The sequence below is a fragment of the Girardinichthys multiradiatus genome, chromosome X (genome assembly GCF_021462225.1).
Source record: "Girardinichthys multiradiatus isolate DD_20200921_A chromosome X, DD_fGirMul_XY1, whole genome shotgun sequence".
NCBI lineage: Eukaryota > Metazoa > Chordata > Actinopteri > Cyprinodontiformes > Goodeidae > Girardinichthys > Girardinichthys multiradiatus.
The window spans coordinates 21,754,411-21,776,216 of record NC_061817.1 but is presented as its reverse complement, the minus strand read 5'-3'; the positions used below and the strand labels follow the sequence as shown (position 1 = coordinate 21,776,216).

At 39.9% G+C, this 21,806-nt stretch overlaps 2 protein-coding genes across 2 annotated transcripts in view; both read right to left on the bottom strand.

Moving 5' to 3' along the window:
- LOC124863313 (uncharacterized protein C16orf52 homolog B) overlaps positions 1-11,585 on the bottom strand; it is a 39,020-nt gene extending 27,435 nt beyond the window's left edge. The window contains exon 1 of the mRNA XM_047357647.1: positions 10,657-11,585. Within this exon, the coding sequence (XP_047213603.1) occupies positions 10,657-10,762 (106 nt within the window). The 5' untranslated portion in view covers positions 10,763-11,585. The remainder of the gene's footprint in view (positions 1-10,656) is intronic.
- Positions 11,586-13,358: 1,773 nt separating this feature from the next.
- Positions 13,359-21,071, bottom strand: LOC124862308 (cytochrome b-c1 complex subunit 2, mitochondrial-like). Its single transcript, XM_047356140.1, has 14 exons — positions 20,944-21,071; positions 19,801-19,902; positions 19,502-19,651; positions 19,236-19,300; positions 19,083-19,139; positions 18,855-18,979; positions 17,476-17,573; positions 17,279-17,336; positions 17,041-17,136; positions 15,958-16,157; positions 15,667-15,747; positions 15,511-15,587; positions 15,269-15,422; positions 13,359-14,040 (listed from the first exon to the last, which is right to left on the bottom strand). Exons 1-14 carry the CDS (start codon positions 20,974-20,976, stop codon positions 13,957-13,959), a joined length of 1,380 nt encoding a protein of 459 aa, XP_047212096.1. The 5' UTR covers positions 20,977-21,071; the 3' UTR covers positions 13,359-13,956.
- Between the last annotated feature and the right edge of the window lie 735 nt (positions 21,072-21,806).

Genomic DNA, 21,806 nt, shown 5'->3' with positions numbered 1-21,806 from the left:
GGAATCGGACCCACAATGAGTGAAATATTACAATTAAAATAGAACAAATATTCAAGAATGCTGCATTATTATGCCTTTTGGATGGCAATGAAAAAAATTAACTAAAACAAAATATCTATGGTCTAAAAGTCTCACTGGAACTGTTGTGCTCACTGTTATTTACAGAAAATAATGGGCCAATTTACGGTTTTGAGGCCCTGCTCTTTTAACGCCCCCATCATGCCCTGCTATCCTGTAGTCAGCTCTGCACTCACTATGATCAAAACACTCCTCTCACCATGTCTTGGCCCAAATGAGGGGAAATGAGCGCCGCATCTGCTCTACTGCAACATGATGATGCTGTCATTAGTGGAGCACCAGGGGTGCTGCTGTTTGCAGGCTCAGAAGGGATGAGTCAAAATGGCCTCTGAACTGTGGTGGGCGGCACGTAGGTAAGCCAAAGCACAAGACAGCTGCTTTTTTCTGCAGCCAGAGGCTTTTTAACATTGCCCGCTTTTATTAGCAGGGAACTGGAACGAAGCTGTGCAGAGCAGAAATCCGCATGGGAAACACGCCAACAAAGGTGCCTTCACCAATCAGAAAATGATCAGATTTGAGTTTATAACATGCCGGTCGCCAATCAGGGCCCAACAATCTAAAAAGCATCAAATTCTGAGCATTGATTGTCATGAACCTAAATGTGCCATTACCAACAGTTTAAACATTGGAAATATTAAATAATAATAAGGAAAATATATATATTTAATATTTAAAACCGACACACAATAGACGCTGGATATTCAAACCGCATGGAAGGAGAACCGGTGGAAAAAAAGTTAAATAAAACACTGAACCTGGAGTCCTTATGAAAAGAAAAGCAGAGAAAACATCCACGATGGTTCTCCTATTCTCTTAAACACCATAAATCATTCTGTGGAAGTTCTGAATTGTGAACAAGTAAGGAATGCATGCTATAGACACATCAGGTCAGACTATCTTGCATACAGGTGGTAAACCTCAGTCTTTGAAGGTTGGTGTCCTGCAACTTTTACGCTTGAACCACATAACAAAGCCATTAGCAGAACTCTAGATTGCATGAGGAGGTGATTCAGCCATCTGATTTAGGTGGGTTGCGGATTGGAGTGTGACACTCCTCGTCTAGCAAATAACAGAGCACTGTAGCATGGATAAAAATCAAATCCCTGCTACTCATCTGAGTCAAGCATGGCTCACTATCTACTAATAAAGAGTCTCATTCTAATAATTGGCTTGTCCAAAACACCAATTCCAAACTATACACTGTGGAAAACCTAAAAATAGTAAATTAATTTCCATTTACTCTCCAATGTCTGCGCACATAACACAGAACTTGTTAACGGCTGTCCATATAATTTAACTCTGAAAAGAATTACATAAATAAAAGTATCTTTATAGAGGCAGAGCAAAGCATGAATTTTATCATATTCGACTTTTAACAAAATTTCAGTGTAAGCAAAATGCATTTCCCAGGAAATGCCTCCTGTATAGACTTCAGCATTACACAAGTAGGCATATCTGATACCAGGACCAATTATAACAAAACACCTTAAAGAAAAAACATGCAATGCCAAATAATGATGGCAATATCATGACATCACAAGGTGCATAAAGCTGTAATGAGTGAACACAGCAACCGAATAGCAGGTTTTGATTTAAAATGGCACCGTCTCTTTCTAATCCTTAAACAACCCTGAAATACAAGAGGACCAATAGGCTATTCAATAACAGTAGTTATAGATACAGTATTTCCAATATAGCATCAATAAAGTATGTCTGTAGGGATATGTTCATTAGTCATGTGCTAATTACCTTCTACTATCACTGTGCAGATTTATAGTTAGGGGTGACTCCATTGACCTTAATTATTACAAAAAGCCTAATTCCTGCAGTCAAATCTGTTAAAAATATATTAATCTATTTTAAGATGCAGTACAATCTATAGATGTTATTTTGATAATCAAATATTTCTTATGTAAACTTCCTCCAGGCACTGAAGAACACTAGATTAGGCAGTAGGTTAGATTTTCCAACTGCAATGCAAGAATTAAATCATTTCTTCACACAGACCATTTGCATCACACCTGCAGGCTAAATGTTACAGCTGGAGCCACGAACGATCCAAGTCATTTTACATTTCAAAATGATATTTTCTTTACTTGAGGTCAATAAATATTTTGTGTCAGTGATGGCTCAGTTTGTGGTTGCTGTCCCTGCTTGTCAAACTCGCTCAGTTTTGGGTAAACTGCAGGTGAGGACTGCTGGCGCAGCAGGCCTGTAACTGGATGTTAATGGCTGGCCTGGTTTCAGCTGCAGTGTAGTAATGACACCGTGTGCCCTTGTGCTTTGAAAAGTGATACTTAAAATAAGACAATTTAATAGTGTCCCGTTTCATCTATTTTTGGCTGTATCAGAATCAGAGCGACTTCAGCGGCAATCTCTGAGCACTGGTTAGAATAATCTGCAGTTTAAGCAAATATTTTATCCACTTCAAATTTATTGTTTTTGCCTGTTATTGCTATACTCAAATCTTATAAAGCAAGCAAAATTTAAAATTAAAGATAACCTGAGTGTATATTAAAAAAAAATGTGCAAAAGATCATTCATAAAGGGAAGAATATATGTAAATCAACTGCTTTTTGAGTTGATTTACCAAAAAGTCTGCAAGTGAGCAGGTTTTCACAGCTCCATTTTAGCACACGTGACTAAAACTGTCAAACCACACCCAAAATAGCAATTGGAGCTATAGTGCTGTCCTATTACAAAACATGTCTCAACATTATTACATACATGAACAAGTGGCACGTGGAGGTGATATTGTCTTTCTCTCTTTCTAATGTAGAGAATATGGTAAGAATGAGACAGTAAGGTTGAAAAATAAAAATAATTTATTTAAAAATCATCACACAAAGCCAAAACTTGCACCCTGTGATCCTCAGTACAATTTTCTTTAACATGTTCTGAAGATGGGGCAATTATTTAGGGGTTGGCTTTGTTTAATGGCTACAATCAATGCTTGATGGCGCATATGTAATAGCATCGGTCATCATTTATGTTCAGAACCCTTCAATCCAACATGAGGACATAAATGTGCACTAGGCGGTCACAGACAGTGAGCTGCAGAAAATTCTTTTTTTTTTAAATCGCAGTTTATGTCTGACACAGCAGTGACAATGGCTCTGCCTCGCAGCTCTGCAGGAGATTGGCTTCAGATGGTAATGCCAGAAATGTACGACTTTAATAGAGATGTTGAGCGTCCGAATTCTGTCTGAACTGGAAAATTGCAGCAGCAATACCTCTCATACCTGAGGTTTTAAGTGGGATTCATGTATGTATGTGAATGTAATGCAAACAAAATGGGTATAATTTTCATTGACTATCTGTGATTCTGCATAATGCATTACCAATGGTCATTATATAATAAAATAAAAAAAGATTAGTCAAAAAATGTCTGTTTCTCGATACTACTATGGTCTTACCAAAGACAGATGCACTGAAACCTCCAATAAGACCGGTCAGCTAAATAGTGTTAAATTTCCTTTAAACTGATACCAGCATAAAGATACAGTCTGAGGGGTGAGAGACAGATTCAGTGAAACGATCAACAGATTTACTCAGAAATAACTAAACCCAATATACACTGCTCAAACAAAATAAAGGGAACACTTAAACAACACAATATAACTCCAAGTAAATCAAACTGTCCACTTAGGAAGCAACACTGATTGACAATCAATTTCACAGCTGTTGTGCAAATGGAAAAGACAACAGGAGGAAATCTTTGGCGATTATCAAGACACACGCAATAAAGGAGTGGTTCTGCAGGTGGGGACCACAGACCACTTCTCAGTACCTATGCTTTCTGGCTGATGTTTTAGTCACTTTTGAATGTTGGTGGTGCTTTCACACTCGTGGTAGCATGAGACGGACTCTACAACCCACACAAGTGGCTCAGGTAGTGCAGCTCATCCAGGATGGCACATCAATGCGAGCTGTGGCAAGAAGGTTTGCTGTGTCTGTCAGCGTAGTGTCCAGAGCCTGGAGGCGCTACCAGGAGACAGGCCAGTACACCAGGAGACGTGGAGGAGGCCGTAGGAGGGCAACAACCCAGCAGCAGGACCGCTACCTCTGCCTTTGTGCAAGGAGGAACAGGAGGAGCACTGCCAGAGCTCTGCAAAATGACCTCCAGCAGGCCATTAATGTGCATGTGTCTGCACAAACGGTTAGAAACCGACTCCATGAGGATGGTATGAGGGCCCGACGTCCACAAATGGGGGTTGTGCTCACAGCCCAACACCGTGCAGGACGCTTGGCATTTGCCAGAGAACACCAGGATTGGCAAATTCACCACTGGCACTCTGTGCTCTTCACAGATGAAAGCAGGTTCACAATGAGCACATGTGACAGACGTGACAGAGTCTGGAGACACCGTGGAGAGCGATCTGCTGCCTGCAACATCCTTCAGCATGACCGGTGTGGCAGTGGGTCAGTAATGGTGTGGGGTGGCATTTCTTTGGAGAGCTGCATGGCCCTCCATGTGCTCGCCAGAGGTAGCCTGACTGCCATTAGGTACTGAGATGAGATCCTCAGACTCCTTGTGAGACCATATGCTGGTGCGGTTGGCCCTGGGTTCCTCCTAAGGCAGGACAATGCTAGACCTCATGTGGCTGGAGTGTGTCAGCAGTTCCTGCAAGATGAAGACATTGAAGCTATGGACTGGCCCGCCCGTTCCCCAGACCTGAATCTGATTGAGCACATCTGGGACATCATGTCTCGCTCCATCCACCAACGTCACGTTGCACCACAGACTGTCCAGGAGTTGGCGGATGCTTTAGTCCAGGTCTGAGAGGAGATCCCTCAGGAGACCATCCGCTGTATCATCAGGAGCATGTCCAGGTGTTGTAGAGAGGTCATACAGGCACATGGAGGCCACACACAATACTGAGCCTCATTTTGACTTGTTTTAAGGACATTACATCAAAGTTGGATCAGCCTGTAGTGTGTTTTCCACTTTAATTTCGTGTGTGACTGCAAATCCAGGCCTCCATTGGTTAATAAATTTGATTTCCATTGATGATTTTTGTGTGATTTTGTTGTCAGCACATTCAACTTTGTACAGAAGAAAGTATTCAATGAGAATATTTCATTCATTCAGATCTAGGATGTGTTATTTGAGTGTTCCCTTTATTTTTTTTGAGCAGTGTATTTTAGTGTTTAAGATGTTGAAAAGTTGCAGAGAACCATGACTACACAATCAAATGTTGCAAATTTTAATAACATTTAATATGAAATTTCTTCCGTAGGTTCTTTTTAGCTAGTCTTAATAATGAAATTATAAAAGACACAGTTTTTCCTAATTATTTAATTATAAGAAAGAAAAAAAACCTCCTCGACCCAAACCAAGCTGGATTCAAAAGAGACCACTCCATCAAAGCAGCTCTCTTGGCGACAGAAGCCTTAAAAGAAGCCAGAGTAACAGCCAACACCTCAGTATTCATCGTGCTTGACATACTGGCTGCATTTTACACAGTCCACAATACATTCTCTCTAGCATGGGCATCACAGAGAGCGCTTCCTCCTGGTATAAATCGTACCTCACTGGTCGGTCATTCAACGTATTCCAGCTTGGTCACACTCCTGTAGTGCACAACTGCGGCAAGAGGGTCATGGTGAGGTGGTTTGCTTGGTTGTCATGATCAACGACCAGCTGTCCTTCAAGAAAAACATGGAGATCCAGCTCTTCAGCCCCTCTATGTGCTTCCCTACCTCCTCAACTGCATCATCTCGTTCTCTATTACCCTCTACGCCTGCACTATTTCTACACTGTCACCTCTGACACATTTTTCCTTCTAAGAAGCTTATCGTTAGCTTTCATGTTAACTGCACTGTTCTATCTGTATTTGTAAGTCACTTTGGAAAAAGTTCCTGCCAAATGCATAAACATAAATATAAACGTTTTAACTTCACCATCATGAATATATGATGCAACCAGCTGTCAACACTCTCAACCAAGTTCTCACTAACAAGTAGAAGTCATAGACAACATTATTATATCTATAATAATCCATATTATTTCAACAGCAGTAATGTTATACTTGTTGTTTTAAAAGCAATTAAATCATCCATCCATCGTCCATGCCCGCTTATGCTTGTAGGATCACAGGAGAGGGGTGGAGCCCATCTTCAGTTGGCAAGAGGCAGGGTAAACCCAGGACAGGTCACAAGTCTATCAAAATTAAATCATGTACATTTTAATGTTTTGAGTGACTGTGGTAATTAAGGTTGGGTGATAGGACCAATTTATCGACCATCGCCGCTAGGCTGAGCCCTTCAACAGTTGTTTTTTAAGAGCAATGTTTTTTTTGGCCTACGGGTTAATGGCAAAACATAGTGGGGTGTAGCCTTCTTGACTCAGCGGACGTCCGCCGGACTTTTGCTGCTTTCCATTTGTACTCAGAGGTCGGAAAATCACAAAGTTGTGACAAGAGTAGGTTGTACAGGGCGCTTTTGGGTCTCTGGGGACTTGATAAAGCGCCATACAAGTTCAGGCCATTTACCATTTATAAGACGAGATGTTTCAAAGCTATGCACAAAATACCGCATAGAACAGCGTAATTGTCATTGTTATAAGACTGCTGTAATAGTTTAAAACTAGGTCCTCCATTTTTGGACATTTATGGTCTAATTTGGCAAATCAGTCCGTGGCTGTTTACATTGATCCACCCACAAAAAAGTCCAAACTACACCTGCGTGAATATATCGCCCATCGTCATTTGTTAGACTGACGAACAATAGTAGGAAAAATGTTAATATCAACCAACCTTAGTGGTAATACTGTGATACTGTAGTATTTTCACCGCACACCACAAATTTGACATTTCAAAATGAATTTGGGTCACTTTTTGCTTAGACATCTTTTGAAAATGAAATGTTAAACGTTATTTTATTTATCATTTTAATTAATTTACAAATTGAGCAGTCTTGGAGACAAAATGAAAATGCAGTTTGAAGGATTTATTTTTTATTTTATTTATGAGTCAAAATTGCAGCCTCATTTTGAAAATGAAAAAGCATTTTATTAATACATTTTAATTTGAATATTGGGACACATTTGGTTCCATGCAAAACCGCCATCATAGGAAATTGGCTGTAATATAATATCCTCCTATAACGTTTCTTACTGGTACTTGACCACCTTTACCTTCTAAAACTGCTGCATTAAACAGCTAGCGTCACTAAACACTGTATATTACAGGCTTAGCCAGAATACATGATAATTAATTAGCTAACATTTACTGCCGTCAAAGCAGCTCTTTGTGACATGCATATTGAGTACACTGTAATTGCGATAAATGTGCGATATACTGTGCAGCCCCAATGGGAACGCAAGATAGTAGGTTTGAACAACATGCTAACGCCTGAGTGCAACGTGGTGAGAGAAGTGGCAAAAAACCAAAGCAACTAAGAGCCATCAAAATACAAGTTTGTTGTCTGTGTAAATGCAACTGCTTCGTCCCTTGAGTTGGGTCCACGTTTTATGCTTCATGGCAGAAAGGCTAATTAAATCATGCCATTAGTGTGATTTTGCTGCCAGCTGTTGCATCTTTTCAGACCATTTACACCCCAATAAACCCACAAAATTAGAAGCAGAAGCTTTTTCAAACTAACGTTTCATCCTTACGTTTTTGTGCCCCTGCTGTCCATTGCAAACATGAATACAACTGAAAGTGTGAGCATACAATGCAGTTGTACAGCTGACAGTGCCTATGTGGTTTATTGATATTAGCCTATGCATGATCAGAACAAAAACAAAACTAACACAAGTATTGCTATCGGCAGATGTTTCAATAAATCAATTATTCTTTTCTTTTTGTCAGATACAAGGGTCAGATTAGAACCTGAAAATATTGGAGGCTTTAGTCCTCGACGCAGCAGTCACCGGTTCAAATCCCAGCCCGGCGACATTTGCCGCATGTCTTCCCCTCTCTACACCCCCCTGATTTCCTGTCTAGCTACTGTCAACTGGGAAAAATAAAGGCCACTACTGCCGCCACAAAAAAAGAGAAGAAAAAAGATGTTTATAGAATAGTTAAAGCAGCTGTCCAACGGTGTGTCCATCAACAAATGAGACAGACAGACAGACAGACAGACAGACAGACAGACAGACAGACAGACAGACAGACAGACAGATATGCGTTTTACCAAGTGAATTGAGTTATTAAAATAAATGAACTTTTTGTATACTACTGTGTGATGATTTAATGTGCTGTAAAGCCCAAAGGAAAACTTAAAAGGCTTTCAGAAAGCCTGAAATCTCCTGAACCAGGTCGCTTTTATTGCTTCTTCTTGGATAAGGCAACAGAAGTATAGAGAGCGGTTTGAGACCTTTGCACACTGCAGTAATGAAATAGACAAACTGTTTTTCTTATTTTAAATATACTTTTCTACCATTTTCACCTGCTCTTTTCAAATCACGCAAAACTTGTTTGTACCCGCAAAACGACTATATACATTGATCGATCTAATGAATACATTTCAATATCAATCCTGTCACAACTTGTAAAATTCTGACTTCAAGGCACATGTGAAAATATACTACTTTTCTACTAATTTACTCTTCAGAGAAGGCTTTTAGCCAACTCATTCTTTTTTCCAGGCACTATATAAATATAGATAGAAACACAATGTCCAATGTAATTAATCTAAAAAGAACATTTACATTACACTCAATCAAAACATCTTCAGAGAACAAAGACCATTTCATCGTGCTTGCATGGAGATAGCAAATTCTAGACAGTAGAGAACATTATTACAGCAATCAAAGGGAAAAAATGAGATGTGAAGAAGATGAATCTCAGTGCTTTAATCACCCACACATGTGATAAAACCATTCAAGACAGGACAAAATGACAGAGAAAGGCAGCATCTGTGAGGGGAAGAGAGAAGAGTGACAGCAAGTTGGAAGTTGTTAGCTGGACAGCTTCCACTCCAACAAGAACACCCACACAAACCACAACACTGAGGTTTAATAATAGCAAAGGTTCAGTTTTCTGTACAAGCCAGTTCAGCACTGGGGATCTGAAGAAGTGGACAGTAAGAATTCCATTACACAACACAATCAAACGGGCAGCAGAATAGACAATGTTGCCTAGTTCATTAAACCCCATTATTGCTTCTGCACAGATTACCTATGTCACTGAGCTACACTGACTGGTGCATGGTGCACCCTCCCTGACCCAGATGCTAAGCCGTCATTCTGCAGAGAGAACAAAGAGTAGCAGCTGTCCGTCAATACCCTGGAGACGTTTTGGACGCGTTTTCAGGAATAGCACAAATAAACCAGCTCACCAGCCACACGTGCTCCTCCCCACCATCATCACTTAAACCAAATCTGATTTGACTGCTTACACGTTCACAGGTTCAACTGATCATTCAGAGGTCACCTCAAATGTCAAGAGATCAGTGCAAAGCACGCAAATGAAGATAACTTCAGTGCACTTCGATTTTATCGGGTGACATTTTCTAAAGCACTTTGAGCAACACTTAGATATATAAAAGTGCTATATAGATAGAATTTAGTCACTGTTCTAAGGACTATCGCATGTGAAAGAGAAAGCGATAGATGTAGCAGTTTTGAGTGCAACAAAAAAATTAAGGAATTACAATATTATCGCACCTATGCATTAAAACTTATGTCATTGACCATTAACTGATTAAACTGACTTAAAGGGCATAAAAGTGTATGCTGTTGGTTGTGTTTACAGACCGAAAGCTGTGGGTGTTTTAAGGTTTGATGCATTGAGGAATGGGGGAGTTCGGGTTTTAGATTTTTCAGAACCTGAACTGTCGACCTCCGACCTTCCTTAGTTTAGTCAAGATAGTAAAAGAGCATAACCCATCGTACTTTTTAAAGTATAATTTTAAATCTGCAGTTAACAGCGGCATGCCTGTCAAGCAGTCTGGTTGGAGAGTCACTAGGGGTGACCCTCCAACCAGTAATAGAGTAAATCAGCTATGCTTTGCTTTACTCTATTACGCGTAGAAAAGCAAAAAGGTATAATCATTCCGTGCAAAAAGCAACTGAGGACTACTACGGGAATAAATGAACAAATACTGAATGTGTTAATGTCTCTCTGCTTTGGGTACAAGGAAAACACAGCCCAGTTAGAGTAGTCCATCTAGATACTATTAAAAACATCAATATTTTCATTCAAGAAAGATTTTCTGTTTTGGCAATGAACGAGCAAGCATCAACAAATATATAACTGGCATAGAGGCCATGACTCCATGGTACTCATTCAATTAACTAACATTTATTGCAGTCCAAGTACTTTACATACTCGCATACCCTGATATTGGCATAAGTCATTGTCAATATTGATTGTGTCAGTATTGATAAATAAATGTTATAACATTATTATAACTGTAATATTATATTACTTTAGCCATAGCAGGAACAAATGCTGAGCTCTGATTCCACAATAAAAGTAACTACATCATAATATACATTTTTAGTACAAATCCCAAGCCACGAGTATTTTTACTCAAGCTGGGAATCTTGTAGCTGTCCATGCCATCAACTGGACTTTCTTCACCTAAACTGATTGTTAAGATGGGCAACATAAAAGGTTGCTGGTTTACCTGTTGATTCACCAGTGTTGATCCAGTCTGGGTTTGCAATGCTGGCGATTGCAAAGATATCTGCAGCCAGAAACAGGCACCCTGAAATGATCGTCAGTTTATCCATGTCGCCTGGAGAAGAGGCGGTGAGTGACGGGGGAAAATGGGGTGGTGGTTGTCCAAACCAGACCCCCCCTCCCCGGCTGTTCAGAGAGACTCGGGGTGGGCTGTTATCTGTCCAACCTCGCCCCCTTCAACAGCAGCTCGCTGTTGAGGTTCTGCTGTGCATTTTGCAGCAACGTTAGCCCCTTCGCGTCAAGCAAGAGTGAGCCTCCAGCTACAAAAGGCTCAGATATGACGCACAAAAGCATCACATCTCAAAAGCCCCGCTGTACTCCAGTAATGCAAAACAAAGACTCACTCGGCGCGGAGGCCCCGGACTTCTTGCGCTGTGGTACGGATCCGCTTAGGAACAGCCGCTGCAGCAGCAGCAGCATCGGGTACAGCTTCGGCTAGCGGACAGCTAGCTAGATTCGGGCTCCATGAGCCGAGCTGCGGCCCAGAGGCTGCTCGATGACATTTCATACACAATGTCACACCTACTGAGGTCCGGGAGATGCGGAGCGAGTTCCCACACTCCGAAATAACCGCGTTTCGAGCGTAGGGTTAGTTACCCGTCAGGAAAACGAGAACCCATCACGGTTCGCCTTCTCCGCTGGAATAGCATCTGGTACTATCAGCCCATTAGCTAGCCTCCTCTTCTCCCGCTCCGGACCTCTGCGAGACGCCTTTAAAACGCGGCGTGTTTTACTCCGACAGTGAGTTTAAATGCCCCAGCATGAGCAATGAAACGGTGTCGTTATTGTTATGCTCTCCACCCGTGTGCCCACCACTAGCTCAGCCTCCCCTTCTGCCAAATGACATCAGGCGGACCCCCCCCCTACGCAGCCTCAAACACACACAGATGGGGGTGCCGCTCTCTTCTCGCGATACTCTGGAAGAATGGGGGTTGTGTTTTCATGAGTCGCCAGGTTTGAGGCAATTATTCATAATGTACAGTAGCCCCATGGTGCAAAACACAACAGCGTGTCACAAAGCGCGCACATTTGAGGAAAAAGCGAGAAGCCCAGAATACAGGGACATTTACGAGAGCACGAGAAGATGAAATGCAAAACGCATCATTTTACACAAAAAAAAAAAAAAAACAATAACAAGGCATGTTTTAAAAACACTAAAACAAAAACAGAACAGATTATGCTGCGATACTTACAAAACAAACGAAAAACAGAAGAATCGATGATGTACAAGCAAGCTTCTTGCAATCACTTTGGGAAATCCAGTGCCTTCCAGAAGTGTATTTTATTGGGATTTTGACAGATCTCCTAAAGACAAGGAAAATGATACATGGTAATAAACCTTTTTTGAACAACAACAAAAAAAAAAAGAATAAAGATGGTATACATATGTATTCAGCCTCCATAACGTCAGAAATAAACATGTCCACAAAACAGCAACATAGCTCAAGCTTAATCAGACTAGATGAAAAACCTGTGTGAAGATAGATTTTCAATACTGACCACAGACTCTCAATTGAATTTAGGTTTTGACTTTGACTGGGCCATTCTAACACATAAATATGCATCAATCTAAACCACATTGTAGCTCTGCCTGTATGTTTAGGATCTTTGTTGTGCTGGAAGGTGAACCTCGGAATCAATCCTAAAGGTTTTGCAGCCACTAAGAGCTTTTCTGCTGTTTTACCTCAATCAATTTCATCAACTCCATCTTGCTTTTTGTCCCTACTGAAGGAAAACATCTCATGTTTCACAATTGACATGATGTGTTCAGGGTGATTAGTGTTAGTTTTTGGATTTACACAACAATAGTTACTTTCAGTCTTTGCCGAATAGAGCACCTTCTAACATGTTTACCATGTCCCTTATCTGGCGTGTAACAGCCTGCAAACAAGACTTTTTATCCTGTAGGTTTCTTCTTGTTACTCTTGCATTATGAAGGCCAGATTTGTTAAATGCACAACTAATGGATGCCATTTCAACAGATGCTCCCAATCGACCTGAGGATCTCAGTAGCTCCTCCAGTTACCATGGGCGACTTGGCTCCTTCTCTGATTAATGCTCTCCTTGGTCAGCCAATGTAGGTTTGCAGTTGTGCCATGCTCTTTCCATTTTCAGATGATGAAATGATCAATGCTCTTTGGATACTGTTTTAAAACCTAACCCTGATTAAAGCATGCAATGTTTTCTAAGAAACCTCTGAGGCCTTCACAGGCCAGTGGTATCTAGACTGAGATTAAGTTGCTAACTTCTCTGACTGGTTTTACTAGATTTTATTAAAGGGTACCAGAGTAAAGGGGCTAAAACAGATGCACTACTCACTTTCCTTCCACAATAGTTATGCACCGCTTTTTTTTGGTAAAACATAAAATCCCAATAAGATATACTATATGTTTGTAGTTGTAAACTGAGAAAAATGTAACGGGAGAGGAATATTTTTTAGGGCAGTGTTTTTAAAAATTATGTTGTAGGCTTTGTTTTTCAAAGCCTACAACAAATACTTCTTGATAAAATTTATTTTTCGTTCACTATTTTCAGAACAAAAGAAAGATTAGAAATGAGAGGCAAATGTATCAAAGAACAAAGAAACAAAATCCAATAGCTTTGATCTAACCACTAACAAAATAAGCGTCAAAAACACAAAAAAAATATGAATCCATAATGATTTTATTTTCTTTATGTACATTTTAAAGATATTGACACTTTGAAGTAATAAATATCAAAGATCATATGAGAGGTGTTGACCCTGCTGACTGAAAAAAACAAAACATGGAGGAGCACAAATTTGGATTAATCATCCCTAATTCTTGCAACACTTACATCTATAAACTGAGCCTTGGGCTTGTTTTGGGTCCTTCTGCTGGCTGAGGATCAAAACAGTACCTTTTCTGAAAGTACTTACTGCTTGGAAACAAAAAAATCCTTTAACTTTCAGTGACTGCATTGTGCTGTCATGTGAGAAGCTGGCATGAAGTATTTTTATTTAACGAAGACCAGTTGTCATATCCATCACACCTCGATCACATTAGAATATGAATGATTTCATATCAGGATGCTAAATTTACCCGACAAACATCAGTTTTACTGCCAGTGCTTTAATTTACACCAATATGCAGTTAAACTGACAAACGAAACCCAGAAAAGATAAAATGCATTTTGATTCTGGAGCTAACTTTGTTTTCTCTTTTATTAATGTCAGTACACCAACTCCAAGGTAAAATAAATGGTCTTTATATGATTTTCTTTTTCATAATTCATCCACAAATGGTGTATTAATAAGGTGTCCACTTGCTGCCATGGTCTTCTTGCCATCAACAAATTTTCTGGCAGCCTACAAAGATAAAACAGAAGTGTTAATGATATAATGCAATATATATATAAATATATATATACATATAATAATAAATGATCTATTATTTTAAAACAGCTTAAAAAATGAAAAATAGCCTTGTGTGTAATTTAATGACAGTATAAATACAGGTGCTCTGCGAAGACCTCAGGGGTTTGACAGAGAACATTAGATAGCAAACAGCATCATGAAGACCAATGAGAGCATTGATCAGAGAAGCAGCCAAGAGCCAATTCTCTAGAAGGGCTGAAGATCTCTGCAACTTAGGTCAGAGAAATTATCAACAGGAAATCCTCCACACAAACATGGGCTTTACAGAGGAGTGGTAAGAAGAAGCCAAGCAGTGGATAAAGCTTACATGTGAAAGAAGGCGCTCAAGACCAAAATGAAACCTAGTGCTGTGCAAAACACTATGCGTGCATAAAAACCAACACTGCACATCACCGTGGACACACATTCCCTGTGAATGCAGCAGCATCATCATCCTGTGGGGATGTTTTTCCTCAACAGAGACAAAGAAGCTGGTCAGATTTGATGGAAGGATGGAACTAAATAAAGAACAATACTTGGAGAAAAACCTGTTGGAGGTTAAGACTGGGGTGGAGGTTCATTTTACAGCAGGACAATTACTCCATATGGGCAACCAGAGCTACAATGGAATGGTTTAGTTTAAACCATATTCATGTATCAAAAGTCCAAACTTGAAATTCAGTCCAACAGAAGCTCTCCATCAAATCTGACTGTGCATGAGCTTTTTTTGCTGAGTAGAATGAGATTCAATCTCCAGATGTGCAAAGCAGGTAGAGAGGAACCTCAAAGGAGCAGCTGTAAGCTCAGTTAAAGGGGGTTCGAACGTATTGACTCAGGGGGGGGGGGGCTGAAAACAAATGCACACCACACTTAAGATTTTTATCTGTACAAAAACATTGACATGGGCTGCCGTTTCAGAAGAGGAGTGCATTACAGTGCTGTTACCATGACAACAAACCTGAGGTCAAACGAGGAAGTGGAGGCGTTGCAAATAAACAAAACGTCGGTTATAAAATGTAAGTCTAAATGGTTCAGTGGTTTGAATGTGGCTCCTTCTGACAAACACAATTTTGCCTTCAACACATTATTAAAGTGGATAAAATAAGAGTTGTGGATGTAAGTAAAGAGAGAATAACCATCACTGAAGGAGATGATGATAACTTTCCTTCTGAACTCTTACCATAACTACATCATTCTTGGTGATGGTGTCAATAGCCTGGAGGACGGATTCAGGAGCCTGGTAGGATGCAGTGCTCAGAACCTGAGCCCCAATCTCCTCCATCAGGCCCTCGGAGCTCTCTATGGACATCAAATACTCTGCTTTCACCTGGTTCCTGTGCAAGCCAGCAGACAAAGACACAGTTAAGAACAGCTAATATGTTTGCATCTGAACATTTACACAATTTTTCCTAGTGAACTCACTTTGCTCTGGTGATGTCTGCCTCTGTAACGCTTCCCTCTGCAACACCTTTCACCTGAGCAATGGCAGCTCTGATCACCTGCATAAACAAATGCATCAAGGATCAAGTGCGTAAACATGACATTCTGGACTTTTATGCTCATTTGAGAGGAAATTACCTCTCCAGCAGACGTGGCCTGTGCGATGGTATAGACACCAAACAGGCCAGAGTCAGAGTATGAGGCATTGAAAGCAGTGGCCTAAGGAGACAACCAGAGGACACAAATATTAGGATGCATGCTGTATGCCTTTAGAAAATAAGCAACTCTGCGCTAACAGATAAGAAAAAATAATTAATTCTGCTGAAGAAAAAAGGAAAACTGCTGACAATCCACAAATTTTTTAGAAAACAAGGAAGTGATGAACAGTTTTATTTGATGGCAGCACAGTATCAATGTTCTTCAACTTACATCAAACGGCTGTGCGGTAGATTTGGCAACACCCTGGCTCAGTTTGCTGGTGAAGCTGGAGCCTCGCTTCACATGAGGACCGGCTCCCAGGATCCTTTGCAGCACGGTGAAGGCATTAGCTTCGGCGGTGCCCGTCACAGCACCCTCACTAACGACCAGCGCGTGGACTAGTTCATCTCTATTCTGCACTCGCAGTTCACCTTAACACAAAAGATTACAGTAAATGCAATTCAGGTGAGAACATTTGGTGCAGGTATGTGGCAATCGCTTAGCAGGAGACTGAGATTTGCCCGTTTTTATTTCGTCAAGCAGATTTCATTTACCGTAGTTAAAATCATTTGTTTATAAAGCAACAATTCGCAAAAAACATAATTTCAACTCACTGTAAAAGACCAACATGTATAATTTCTAATTCTCTAGAATCCTATGCAGTCCGAATTATTCTGGATCAATCCAAAAACATAGTCCTTTTTCATACAGTCAAAGACAGCTGGTCTTTAACAAGCCTGTTTGCAAAAAGTTATTCATTCTAATATGCATTTATGCATTATAATGTCTTATGATTATGCAGCAAATTAATTTTAAAAACAAGAATTGGGTGTAATTGTGTATTTTCTCAAAAAGTATATAAGACATGCTCAAAATACTCAGTTATTCCTAAAATTATTAATACCACTGGCAAATTTAAATTTTAAATTCATTTTTCAATTTTGCCAACATGCTACTTCCAAATGGAAATAATATTAACATTTTGCAGCGGCCTAGTCTCCCTCCTGTTTTGAAGATAAGACTAGGGTGATGGCACGGAAGTCTTCCAACCTCATACACCTGAAGCTCATCACCAAAGATAACATCAGAACACCAGCAGAAACATGCAAATAGCTGGTCAACACTAATTTCTAAAAAGAAGCTAAATAAATCCACGTGGTCAATTCCTGATTTAAAAAAATCATTAAAGTTGTACGTTGTATCATCTGTCTACTCGAAAAAGAAAATCTGAATGTGCCTGATTATGGTTAGCAGGTTAGAGGTTCAGCAAAAATGTATATCTCTTACTGCTCACTCTTTATAACAAGCTTTTACCTCCACGGTACGCTGCTTTAGCTACCGGTGCTCCAGTTCCACTGCGAACGCTCAGAAGACATTCACCCACCTGCCTCAGGACAGAGTGATTGACACCTGGATACATAAATGGGACAGAGGGACAGTTTTTGAATCAGTAGTACCTTTGTGCTTTCTTAGACAGAAACCCAATAGGGTTCCGGTAGGAAACTAGAGAGGAGTTAGGGGAGTAGACCAGAACAGACAAGATAGCACTTACCTACTCCTACAAGTGCCATTCTGCCAGTGGTGAAACTATCCTTAACAAAGGAGTGGAGCTACAGGGGTGGAGAAAGGGCAGGAAAGGTGTGTGAGAGCCACACATCAACTACCAAACACTGCTTTATCAGTTTCACAAGGTGCAAACATCCATCTTCAAACAATGTAGTTTAAACACAAGAAAAAAAAAAAAAAAACCTGTTCAGAGGAGACACGACCAACCATGAAGTCAGGGCAGTACAGAGAGTTGGACAAGGCATTCTTATATGCTGCTTCATGCAACTTCTCAATTACACCTTCAAAAGAAAACAGAGAAGCAACTTTTATCAAAAAAGAACAAAAACTTACATCAAGGCCATATGTTCTTTCCTAACAGCGTTTATATTCCCATAGTTTATACAGTGCCTTGTTAAAGCTTTCATGCTACAATCACACATTTAACTTATTTTAGAGTATGTGACAGACCATCACAAAGTAGTGCACAACCATAAGGTGGAAGGAAAGAGATACAGGGTATTACGTTTTAAAAAAATAAAAAAAATCTGAAAAGTTTGGCATGCATTTAAATTTGTCCCCCTTTTACTCTGACACTGCTAATTAAAATCCAGTGTAAATCCAGCTCAGAGGCAAAGGCATGGTCTTCCATCTAAACCAACAGGCTAGGCAAGGAGAGCATTGATAAGGAGGTCCATAGTTACTCTGGGGGAGGTGCAGAGATCCACAAATCAAACAGTAGAATCTGTTGATGAGTTTTACCAGTAGAAACAACAAACCTGTCTCTTATGTTGAAGTAGCAAGAAGAAAGCCATTGCTGAAAAAAAGGCCATAATAATTCCCGTTTAAAGGTTGTCACAAGCCATGTAGGGGACAGAGCAAAGATGTGGAAGTAGCTACTTTGCTCAGATAAGCCTGAGATCAAACATCCATACAAAAGTATGTGTGGAGGTAAACTACAATTGCACTGCATCACACTGAAAATAGCGTTGTCATGGTTAAACATGGTGGTGGAAGCATCATGCGCTGGAGAGGCTTTTCCTCAGCAAGGATGGGAAATTTGAATGAAGCTAAAATACCAGGCAATCCTGAAAGAAAATCTGCTGTGGTGGTGGGGCAGTTTCTAGCAAGAACCCTAAACATCCAGCCACAGCTACAATGAAATGGCTTAAATCAATGTGTGCGAATGTCCTAGTCAAAGTGCACAACCTAAATCTAATTAAGAATCTGGGACAAAGATTGCAAATTGCTGTACACTCCACCGAATTTGATTAAACTTGTTGGGAAAGAAGAATGGGAAAAAACCCTTGATGTGTAAAGTGGGGTTGAGACAAGTCCTAAAAGACAGCTGCATTGTAAAATATTTTCCTTCCATTTCACAATTATCCACTACTTTGTGTTTGTTTGTCACATAAAGTCCTAATGAAATATGCAGATTTTGTGGTTATTACAAAATGTGAAAACATTCAAGGGGTGTGAATATTTTTGCAAGGAATTGTGCACAGTTTGCCTTAACAAAAAAGGTTAAAAGATTCCTCCTTAAAAGTTAGAAGACAGTAGGAAGTTGAACGGTTGATACGTACTTATCTGAGGACACTGCTGAGCCAAAGCCTTGTCAGTTTTCACCCTGGATGTCAGCTCGTCTACCTCCCACGGCCGAAACTCCTGAACTGTGGTCACGTTGACCAGAAGGTCCAACAGCGAATCTCTACAACAGAGGTCAAACTCTAATCAATAACTGAGGTTTAGAGAGAATTTAGGTAAAAATAAAATGTGTGCAGAATGTAAAACGCTGATACAAAACAACATACAGGTCATCTCTCAGGCAGTCTGCAGAGTAGATAATATTTTCTCTTGATCCGGTAACACTGGATGTAAACAAATGAGAGCACAGTTTGGTCAAATTGTCACACATTGCTTTTATATGAGACGAAACTGTATGCAGGTAGAGAACCTGTATTTACCTCAGGCTTCCTCCCAAAGCCTCCACACTGCGACAGATCTTGAAAGCAGATGCTCCCTTTGTGGTCTAAAAAAAAAAAGACACCAGCAGCTTAACAAAAATGCTGATAAAACCTTTAACAACCTGTAAAGACATCAAGTAGTACTGTTACATCAAACACTGTACCTAGTCCTACTCTGTAAGAGACTGGAGTAATGCAGAGCGACTAAATAATAATAAACGATGAAATTAGGGATGAATTTCCCCACAAACTCGTGTATGCATTACCAGGTTAGCGGCAAGTCGCAGCACATGAGAAACACCCAGGTTTTCTGCGTTCTCATGGCGACTCCCAGCTTTTACAAACACACCGACACTTGACAAAGGGGAGTAGTTTTCCAGCGACGCTATCACCAGCCCGTTCGGGAGTTTCGACACCTGAAGCAAGAGAGAGAAAATATTATTGGGAGCTTACATTCAATTAATTACTATTTTTCACTGAATTATTTACTGTCCTTGATTATCCGATTACACTTCCCATAAAAATACATAAAGAATATTCCAGCATTTAAGTGAGCAGCACCTACCTGGACATTTTGAGGAGGAAGAGGCACAGCTTGGGTCGGGTTCACGTTCGTGAGGGGTTCAGTCAAAGTTTGGCCCCGCCTGGCAGTGGCATAGCAGCGTTTCTGTGGGAAATGTGGAAAGAGAATGAATTTAACCCCAAACACATGCTCTATATGTTTTTCTATAAAGCTATGCCTATACAATCCTTAACTCTACATAAAAACATGCATTAAAAATCTCATTTAAACACAGAAAACAGTGGAACATATTTAACCACACTAGATTTTGGTTAGTTTACAAAAGCTAAAAAAAAAATACGTTAGAATATCATCCAAAAATGTATTCATTACAGTAATTTTATTCACAGTTCATATATTTATATAAATTTAATGCTGGTAGTTATATGTTTCAGGGTTTTTTTCCTTAATTTGATGATTCTGGCTTACAGTCATTGAAAACCCAAAATGTAGAACTCAATATTAAAATGTGTTATGGATTTTACAATCACAGGTGAGACTGCTTACTTGACAGTTTTGTGTAAAAATAATGCATGCTTTTGCTTTATATATACTTTTTACATATACTAATACATTTAGCAGTCAATGTTAATGAGAGTAAGATGAGCAGATCGGATAGACTGAAGCCATAGCAGGTAGTAACACACTGATTGTGCATCACCTAAAAAGACCCTGCAGCCTTCTCTGAACAATGACAACAAAGTCCGCTGTCTCTGGTAAGCATAATCTGGGATAATTGTCACATGGCATCACAAGATCGTGTCAATGACACAACAATGACCGCAGTTTTTCACTCTGATTATCTTTCAAATAAACAGGGAGACGAGCTCAGAAATGACCTTCAGGTTACATCCAGCTGAGCAAAAGAAACCAAACTGAGTTAAACCGCATCTACCTGTTATTTTACTGTGCCTCACGGGATTTCTTATGGCTTTCAGGAACAGCCATTTGTCCTGTGTGAGTTAACTTGTCTGGTAAAAATGATCTATACACAGAGCCTAAGTATATCCTTAGGGGAGCTAATTAGCTAGCGTGCTAACAGATGCAGCTAAATGCCGTTTCAGTTTATAAGAATGTTGATAAAAAGAACGGAACGCATTAAAATCTATCTATATATTGTTTATTGATTGAAAACACACAACAGACCGAGAAGTTGTTCAGGGAGCGGACTCCTTTCATGTCTCCTAGCTCTCTCCTTCAGCCGGCAGAAAGACACATATGGCGGCGGACTGACCCACAATGCACCGGGCCATCTGACTTCTCCGGTTTTCAAAATAAATTTTTGACATTTCTAAATTTTTTTTATTTTTTATTATCAGCATGTTTTTTTCAATTTGTGCTTAAAGCGTCTGGGTGGTGGTAGTCTGCGCATAAGTTAGACTTATCAGACCTATGTGTCGCCTGGTCTAATTATAATTACGTTTAATTCTAAATTAGGCTATGGTAAATAATAGAAAATATAAATACATAGAAATAAGCAACATGTTCACAAGATTGTTTTCCTTGCAGTGTTTGTCCCCCATTCAAACAAAGCTATATTCGCATTGTGCTTTTCTGTTTGAGAGAATTAAAAGTCTGTAGAAGAAACAGCGCCTCCTAGAGTCACAATATACAGGTCCTTCTCAAAATATTAGCATATTGTGATAAAGTTAATTATTTTCCATAATGTCATGATGAAAATTTAACATTCATATATTTTAGATTCATTGCACACTAACTGAAATATTTCAGGTCTTTTATTGTCTTAATACAGATGATTTTGGCATACAGCACATGAAAACCCAAAATTCCTATCTCACAAAATTAGCATATTTCATCCGACCAATAAAAGAAAAGTGTTTTTAATACAAAAAACGTCAACCTTCAAATAATCATGTACAGTTATGCACTCAATACTTGGTCGGGAATCCTTTGGCACAAATGACTGCTTCAATGCGGCGTGGCATGGAGGCAATCAGCGTGTGGCACTGCTGAGGTCTTATGGAGGCCCAGGATGCTTCGATAGCGGC